This window comes from Solanum stenotomum, chromosome 3, assembly GCF_019186545.1.
Source record: "Solanum stenotomum isolate F172 chromosome 3, ASM1918654v1, whole genome shotgun sequence".
NCBI lineage: Eukaryota > Viridiplantae > Streptophyta > Magnoliopsida > Solanales > Solanaceae > Solanum > Solanum stenotomum.
In genome coordinates this window covers 6,570,916-6,580,488 of record NC_064284.1, presented here as the reverse complement: position 1 = coordinate 6,580,488, position 9,573 = coordinate 6,570,916, and the positions used below count along the sequence as shown (strand labels likewise).

The 9,573-nt window shown below is 35.4% G+C and overlaps 1 protein-coding gene across 1 annotated transcript; it reads right to left on the bottom strand.

Annotated features, from left to right (window-relative positions):
• Nucleotides 1-2,110: 2,110 nt before the first annotated feature.
• On the bottom strand, nucleotides 2,111-4,593 carry LOC125857834 (uncharacterized). The gene is made up of 4 exons (XM_049537483.1): nucleotides 3,789-4,593; nucleotides 3,006-3,675; nucleotides 2,600-2,792; nucleotides 2,111-2,506 (listed from the first exon to the last, which is right to left on the bottom strand). The coding sequence occupies exons 1-4, from the start codon at nucleotides 4,591-4,593 to the stop codon at nucleotides 2,111-2,113; spliced, it is 2,064 nt and encodes a 687-aa protein (XP_049393440.1).
• Between the last annotated feature and the right edge of the window lie 4,980 nt (nucleotides 4,594-9,573).

Below are 9,573 nucleotides of genomic sequence, written 5' to 3'. Positions count from 1 at the left end.
GAAATTAAAACAGAGAAAAAATGAACTAGGAAAGATATGAAACAATCATCACATGTCTCACTCTTAAACAGAATTAATAAGATAAAAAGTGATTTGTCAGGTAAAATCTTCGAGTTCTCAAACAAGGTACACTCCATTGATCCCTCCCTTGCAAACAACGGTATGATTAAAAGCCATTAATCAATGAAAAGGGGGTGCTGCTTAAACTTAATAAAACCAACAAAGTTAAAAAACATGTAGAGTTACGTTAGCAATTGCATAACCTCACACCTAAAATAAATTATATTCTTTTCCAAACATTTTAAAGCCTCTCTACAGACACCAAAACTTTTGAAGATGATAACTTGAAAAGAAGTAGTATAAGAGTTCACTCATCTGAGCCTTCACTGTCCTTTCCCTGCATTAAGAAAATCAAGTTATACAACAAACCACTTAAATCATTCAAGCTAATGATCTCTCATTTGGCTCTAGGACCCAAGAACCATCTACAAAAGTTGTTTAATATTATTCACGACGGAAAAGAAATTAGCAAGTACTATATTTCTTGATCCCAAAAAGATCAACAGTGCATATGTCCACTGGGGTGTGACAAACACAAGTTTGAAAAACTATTCAACCACACTGACGTCTTTAGACATGCCTAGAAAAAGTTGAGTGTGTAAAGGGTTGATCGTGTCAAAGAGGTGTATCACAAGGATTTGACCCAGTTAACTATGTGTTCTGCCTAGATATTATTCTGCAAATAACATAACAAGCATCAAAATAATACTATTCAACAAGGACCCAGATAACTTTCCCTCAACCACAAGATATCTATATTGTGTATATCCAAGAGATAAAGCTAAATGTATGTCAATTACGCAAAGCAAATTATTTTGGATCCTCATCACCAACCTTGCAACAGTAGTTTTTACTTCAAAAGAGAAATGGTAGGGCTCAGGTATGTGAACATTCGTTGTACATCCTTTTACTTCAAGTCTTCAACAGAGAGACGAGAGACAAGGAAGATGAGTGCTAGTTATACATTTTGTACATCAAGTGTCCTTACCCATGTGTTGTTTGGTAAAACTAGAAACCGAAGTGAAACATGATCATTCTTTCCTTTCTATCAAAATTTGGACGTTTGACATAACCTCCAGTTTTACTTCTGAAACGAAGGAATAAAACAACTCAATGGTCTCCCTTTCATCCTGAACTATAGTTCACAGCCTTCACAAAATGGAGCATCTCCTACACTAGAATATAGGATTAAAAGTCTATATTGATAGAAAAAGTATAAAATTAACTACTGGTAAATGGCAATATATAAATCTTCTCTATTTTTCATCTAACACTGCAACAGGCAGACCAGTTTTTTAACTTAGCTCACAATTTCCAGTGTAAAGTTAGAAAGAAAATCTTACTACCACGTCCTCTCCCATCATTACACTATTTACACCATCTTATCATCAATCATACCCTTAATTCTCTATTCCTTTCTTTATGGTCAAAAGTCTAACAGAGGTATGCCAAGTTCAATCTTGTAATTTTTCAGTATTAGTGTATTATAAGATTGGCATACCTCAAAAAGTTTGAGTTTGACATTTTCAAAAAAAAAGTGGTCGTCCTAGTAAAGAGTCTTTTTTTTTTTTTNAATAAAATAGACAACAGTTACAGAGTCAGAGGGGGACATGGCAACCTAACCTCCAGACACGAAAAGAGCATTTACAATGGAGTGAATACTCCTGAGAGATCTTGTCTAAGACTAAGAGTTTTGGCACATTGAAGTGCTATAAACCTACATAAACATAGAGGTAACCAATAGCTAGATTTCGCCTAAGCATATTGGCATCTTCAAAAGAAAGGGGAATCATGGGGGATCGTAGCACCAAGAAGAGTGTTTTTTTGCTCGTCTTCGAAAGGACGGAAACTGCATTTTATCCATTCTAAGGGGGCCAATAGCCTCCTTAGGAAGGTCTTCTTTATGTAGGAAAACTTTATCTTCTTGGAGGGTGGTGGCATGCTTTGCAAGAGCATCTGCGACTCCATTACTTTCTCTATAGCAATGACTAATCGTTACATTCTTCTGATGCATTTTGCGTTGAATATCATCGATTATATTCTGCAGCCTCTAAGAGGGTCTGGTCACCCCTTTGATCATGTTGATAACGATCATCGAGTCTAATTCCATTTCAATGTTCATGATGTTTTTGTCACAGCACCATGAAATTCCTATTAAGGCAGCATAGGCTTCACTAAAGTTGTTAGTGTAGAAATGAGTCTGATACGCAAATGCCATGACTAAGTCCCCATTTTTATTTCTAACAATTCCGCCAGCCCCCGCCTTGTTTTGAGCTTTCATGAAACTCCCATCAGTGTTCAGTTTCCAAGTACCATCACTAGGTTTGTTCCAGCAAACCATCAAGCTGCTGACAGTGACTTTGTAATTTTCAGCTATATGACACACTTGCTTCCGGTCCCAATGTTGGTCCATCCTACTAAACTTTTTTTGCATCGATTCTTTAACCTGAAAGAGAATTTTATGACAAATGTTATTTGTGTTGACCTGCTTATGCTCAAATCTAGTAGTACACCTTGCTTTCCAGATTTCCGAACATACAATGATGGGGGTAATAAGGAGTAAAAACCTATGTACAACATTTTTTGGTGGTAAGGTCCACCATTGATCGAGCATGTTCTCCATGTTTCGACTGGTCAGTTGCAGCCCGAGGGGAGAAGTTATCTGTTGCCAAACTCTTTTTGCTAGATCACTAGCTATAAAGAGATGATTAATGGTCTCTTGTTTGGTTTCCCTGCAACAGGAGCAATTAAATCCCAAGTTAGTTTGAAATCTAAGAGTCGAGGCATCAACAGGAATTAATTTTTTAAGAACTTTCCACATAAAAAAAGAGATTTTGAATGGAATTTCTTTTATCCAAATAACAGAGTTATAAGAGTTAGGAGAACTTCTCTTTCTGAGGTTATCGAATGCTAAGGAGCATGTGAACTGACCATTGGAAGTTAACCTCCAAACGGCTTTGTCATTTTGTTCTCTGTTGCCAATGTGGATATTTTTCACAATACTTAGAATATTCTCAGGGATGATAAAATTGAGTTCGTCCAAGTCCCAATCCCGACCTTGTAAGAAATTGTTTACTTTCAAGTTGCTAGGTTTGTAGGGTGGGTTTGCTAAAGAATATAGAGATCCTTGAAAAGTCCAATCATCCCACCATAAGTAGCATTCACCTGAGTTCACTTTCCAGCAAATATATTTTTCAACCTTGTCCCTCATGAACAGAAGCTCCCTCCAACTACTAGAGTCTTTAGAAGTGGCAACCTTGGACATAGGATTGCTTCTTTGGCAATACTTAGCTTTCAAAAAATCAGCCCAAAGAGATTTCTCTGTTCTGAGTCTCCACCATCTTTTAGCAGAGAAAGCAAGACAAATATCATGTAGGCTCTTGAATCCAAGGCCCCCTTCGTTTTTTGGATAACACATATTTTCCCAAGATGACCAATGATATTTATTTTTTCCATCCTTTTGCCCGCAGAAGAAATTTGAAAAGTGCATCTCAATCTCTTTAATCACAGTAACATGAGGCTTTAGGGCAGCGAAAATGTGAAGCGGCTGAGACTGAAGGACATGTTGTATAAGGACAGCTTTACCACCAGGGGATAGAAACCTCTCTTGCCAACCTGCTATTTTGTTCATGATCTTTTTAGCAATTTCAGCAAAGTAGTTGATCCTTTTTTTCCCTAAATATATGGGGCAACCAAGGTATGTGAAAGGAAAGGTAGCCTGATTGTACCCTGTTCATCTCTTAATTCTTTTATTAGTGAGTCTGTCAGTCTTGTCATGAGTAAGGAAGAAGCTTTTATCATTATTAATTTCCTGACCAGATGCCCTTTGATAGCTCTCCTCAATTGCTTCATAATCAAGTTGATAGATCTTTTGTTCCCCGAGGTAAAAAGAACCAAATCATCTGCATAGCTTAAATGATTAATTTGTGGACCTCTTTTGTGCATCGAGAACCCAATAAAGCCCTTTCTTTGGTGAAGAGAGTTAAGGGCCTTGGTGAGGACTTTTGCTGCTAAAATAAATAGAGCGGGAGAGAGCGGATCGCCTTGTTTGAGACCTCTGGTTGATTTGAAAAAACCAAATCTAGTGCCATTGATAATGATTGAGTACCAATTATTGGAAATCAGTCTGAAAATCATTTCAATAAACTTTTCTGAGAATCCAGTCTTCCTCAAGACATTAGAGAGAAATGTCCATGAAAGCTTATCATAAGCTTTGGACATATCTAGCTTAATAACCACATTTCCTCCTTTATTCTTGCTTCTAGATCCTCGGATGATCTCTTGTGTAAGGAGAATATTCTCTGTGATCAATCTTCCTTTAACAAAACCTGATTGATTTTCTGAGATCAATTTAGGAAGGATGGAATTCACCCTGATAGAAATAATTTTGGAAATTATCTTGTTTGAGAAGTTGCACAAACTAATAGGTCTGAGTTGAGAGAAGCTATCAGGAGCATTCACTTTAGGAATCAATGCTAAGCATGTGTGTGTGAAGAATTTGGTCAGCTCGGCACCCTCTTTTTTCTTCAGCATCCATGATTGAGTTAAAGTCTCCTCCAATTATCCAAGGGCCATGAATCATGTGGCTAAGCGTTCTTAGTTTATCCCAAAGATACATTCTTTTAGCCGATCTCGATCTTGCATAAACCATTGTGATCCAAAAGTTATCAGAATTCCCTATCAAGTTGCATTTAAAGGTGATTTGTTGTCTACTTTTAGCAAAAATAGTACAGGTGATATTGGAGTTCCAGAAGCACCATATCTTGCTATGTTTGTTAGACACTGCATGATAAAGAGTCTTATTTTCAAAAAAAGGTTCATCCCCTTGTCATACCAAAAGAAATCCTACACAATCATACAACATATTGTCCTTGGTTTGGGCAATCAACTCATTTAAACCCCTTATGTTAATTTGTTGACCATAATAAACCCAAAATAAAAGCTTTGGACATTCACAGAAATAGTTGCTTTCCTATCACAGAGATGCAATTTCAATTTTTTCCATGCTCTAATAGTGTAACTGTTGGGTTATAAAGGGTGATTAAGGCGTCATGCGGAAGCTTACAATTACAAATCATAAGACGATAAATTATACGACACATAAAACTATACTAAAAGAAATATATTATTGTAGGATATGACCAATTGGCCTACATAATTTAAAAAACTAATAAAAAGCATAAAAACTATAGAGAGAAAATCTCCCCATAAACAAAACTCACTAAACGAATACATTGTGGATTCTATTGTTTTATGCTATGAGAATAGGGATCTTCAATTTATAGATCTCCAAACTTTTCCTCAAAGGAAAGAATAAACCAAATATGGAAGAAAATTATATTTTCCTTTAGAAAAAATTTAAGCATTTATGGTAATACTTTGACTTTTCTTTAAGGAAAAAAAATAAACTTTAAATAAGAAAAGAAAATTCGGGCAAAACCCTAACAGTAAAATCATATAGCTCACCCTAAAAAAAAAAGGCAACAACCATTTGTACAAAATTGAGGACAATAGCCAGTTCCTTTCAGAAATATGGTCTTTTGATAGCCTTCACTAACTAATGACACTATATGCTGAGAGTTGACACTTTTTTTGAAGAGCATGATGAAAATTCCCTAAAAGCTCTAAGAGACGACAGGTCAAGTGGCAGTGGGAGTTGGACAACACCTTCTCAAGATGCTACTGGTGCATCAATTAGGAAGGATACTACAATACAATTTGCCACTTAAGCCAGAAAGCATATATTAAGATATTCATGGGATCGACTAATGAAATGAAATAATTAAGCACAAAAAGAAACCGGTAGCATTTGTCGGGAAAAAAGAAACATTTACAGTTGCAAACAAATAAGTATGCATGTGCTTACAGTCTAGATATATAATGTTATCACAACTATTGCAACCATGAAGAATGAACTATTTTTACCTCATCACCACCTTCGTCCTCCTCATCAGGATCCTGGGAAAAGTAACATTAGACAAGCAATCAGGGATAATAAACAGACTTCCATGACTTAATGATTAATACAACACAGAGAACAAGAATGAAGATGGTAAGGAACAAACATTGTTAAAATAAGTTAGAGGGTTCGGCCACAATTATCTCAGCAACCTACAAAAAGGATGGGGAAGATGGAAATAAAAATACTATACCTTATCCACGAAAATACTATAAGTTGTGAAAATGGTATATATCTTCCTACAGATACTATACCTTATCCATGAAAAACTTAAAATGGAAAAAGGCATTACTTCAACTTGAATCTCCAGAAAGACATCCTAGCTCGTCATCTTCACCATCGTCCTTCTGATTGACTTCACTGAACCAGCTAAAGAAACTGCACATACAAGCCCCAAGGGAGAAATCAACTGAGCAAGAATGACCATACAATATCAGCTAGTGATGTTTATTCAAGTGCTATATATAGTGCAGACCAGGGTGTAAGATTAAATACTTTCAGGATCTTGAACATGATAATTTTACATAGAGAACGTTAGAGGCACATACCTGATGCAGAAGACATCATCACAAAGAGAAGCGGAAGCGTTAGTCATAAATTAGTTTTTACCTCCTTGCCCTAACTTTATGTTACCACAACCGTCAGCGATGGAATTAATGTAGAGAATATGTGGTAACCCTAATGGGTGGAGGGAGGACCAATTTATAGAGGTTAGGACTTAATCTGGTACGTCCATCAAGTAACCAATGTACGGACGAGATCTATTCCTTATTAAATATTATTTATGGTATTACTTTGATTCCAAGTAAATTGGGTCATAAGTAAGAAATAATTAATAGTAAATAAATAATAATTCTTACATTCTCCCACTTGGCCCAATAACCATATAACATTAATATTTAATAAACATTAGTTGCGCGTCTAATAAATCTCTTCTATAATGTCCATCATAAATACCACAATATAACAAACTACTAATGCGAGTTATGGCGGTTGTACATAAATTTTAAGCCACATACTTTCTTCCATATACTACTACATTAGCAACTTATCATACTAGGTTCATAAGCTATAAAACATATAACATTATGGTCCACAATAATGTCTCATAGAGACTTATCTTGTAATATCTCAAGACAATAATGTATACACCATTATGAGAAACAAGAAATTCATTAATGTATATCAGAAACACATAATTTGAGCTCAAAGTGTAAAAACATCATAAATGTATCAATCATAAGTACAACCAAGACCCATTTGAACATGTTCTTTAAATGTCTTTAGTTGTAAGCCTTTTGTTAACGGATCTGCAATCATGAGATCAGTTCTAATATTCTCAAGTAACACTCTTTGTTTCTGAACTTCTTCCTTAACAGTAAAGTATTTAATTTCCATATGTTTGGCACATTTGGAGTACTTATTGTTCTTGGAGAAGAATACTGCTGCAGCATTATCACAATAAATTTTCAGCGGCTTGGTAATGGTGTCGACAACCCCAAGTCCTGAAATGAAGTTCCACAGCCAAAATGCATGAATTGTGGCTTCATAACATGCCACAAACTTTCTTTGCAGATTTTTTATTAATTCATTACAGGATTACTTTGATATCTTCCTAGCATTCCGATCGCAAAACTAATATCTGATCTTGTGCAAGTTTGAACATACATCAAACTTCCAACAATAAAAGATGAAGGAATTGATTTCATTTCTTTTCGTTCTACATCATTCTTTGGGCATTACATGAGATTAAATTTATCTTATTTTTTTTAAATAGGAACTATTCTTAACTGTTCATGTTAAATCTCTCTATAACTCTTTCGATATAACCTTTTTGAGACAGTCCCAATAATCCTTGTGATCTATCACGAAATATTTCTATCCCTATCACATAGGATGCCTCACCCATATCTTTCATTTCAAAGTTCATAGAGAGAAAGTCTTTCGTCTCACGCAATATGCCTAAATCATTAGCAGCAAGTAAAATGTCATCAACATACAAGACTAAAAATATAAACTTACTCCCACTAATCTTTTGGTATATGCACAGATCAACCGTAATTTCCTTAAATCCAAAAGATGTTATGGTATCATTAAACTTTATATACCATTGTCGTGAGGCTTGTTTGAGTCCATATATTGACTTCTTTAGTTTACACACCATCTGATCTTTTCCTTTAATTTCGAAACCCTCTGGTTGGTCCATATAAACATCCTCCTCGAGGTCTCCATTAAGAAAAGCAGTTTTCACATCCATTTGATGTAGCTCTAAATCATAATGAGCTACTAAAGCCAAAACAATTCTTAACGAGTCTTTCTTTGAGATCGGTGAAAAGGTCTCTTTATAATCAATGCCTCCCTTTTGAGTGTATCCCTTGGCAACAAGTCTGACTTTATATCGTTCAATATTACCATTAGAATTGTATTTGGTCTTGAAGACCCATCTACATCCGATTCTTTTAGAACTTTCTAGTAATTGAACAAGATCCCAGACTTTGTTGTATTCCATGGATTTTAACTCTTCATTCATGGCATTAATCCATTTATCAGACTCAGTGCTTTCTATGGCCTATGAAAATGAAACCGAATCTTTATTAATTCCAATGTCAAAATTTGACTGTTGCAAGTAAATCACATAATCATTTGAAATGGCCGATTTTCTTTCTCTTTGAGATTTTCTTAATGGCACTGTTTGTGATTCATTTGCGTCAAATATTTGTGAGTTAAGTTCCTTCTTGAAGTGTTTCACCCAAATACATTGTTAAAGTGTTTTTCAACAAGAGGAACAACATTTGCTATTGGTGCAGAAGTAGGTACATTTATGGGAAATGAAATATTTACCCTTACCTCATTAATTTCCACACTTTTTCGTTCAACACTCCCACTAACTTCACAATTCTCAATGAATTTTGCATTACTGGTTTCAACAATTCTCGAACTATGATTTGGACAGTAAAACCTATACCCTTTAGATTTCTCTGGATAACCAATAAAGTAACCACTTACCGTTCGAGAATCTAATTTCTTTTCATGTGGATTGTAAACTCTAGCTTCCGCTTGACAACCCCGAACATGCAGGTGTCTTAAACTAGGCTTTCTTCCCGTCCACAGTTCAAAAGGGGTCTTTGAAACTGCCTTACTAGGAATCCTGTTTAATAAATATACAGTGGTTTTAAGAGCATACATCCACAATGATTTGGGTAATGAGGAATTACTCATCATACTCCTAACCATATCCATAAGTGTTCGATTACGCCTTTCTGCAACACCATTTTGTTGAGGTGTTCCTGGCATAGTATATTGTGCACATATGCCATGTTCTTCAAAGAATTTTGCAAATGGACCTGGACATTGTCCTGATTCGTTATACTTTCCATAATACTCACCACCTCTATTTGACCTAATGATTTTCACTTTTCTATCTAATTGTCTTTCAACCTCATTAACGTACACTTTGAGAGTGTCCGCTGCTTGAGATTTTTCTTTTAACAAATAGATAAATCCATAACGTGAAAAACCATCGATAAAGGTGATATAATATTTTTCTCCACCAA

What these genes read in the sequence shown, in the direction of transcription:
- LOC125857834 (XM_049537483.1), bottom strand. Translation starts at nt 4,593, where the DNA reads ATGCTGAAGAAAAAAGAGGGTGCCGAGCTGACCAAATTCTTCACACAC. An exon ending in AGAATTAAGAGATGAACAGG is followed by an intron (nt 3,676 to 3,788) that starts GTACAATCAGGC and finishes ACAAAATAGCAG; the next exon opens with GTTGGCAAGAGAGGTTTCTA. An exon ending in AATGACAAAGCCGTTTGGAG is followed by an intron (nt 2,793 to 3,005) that starts GTTAACTTCCAA and finishes CTCCTGTTGCAG; the next exon opens with GGAAACCAAACAAGAGACCA.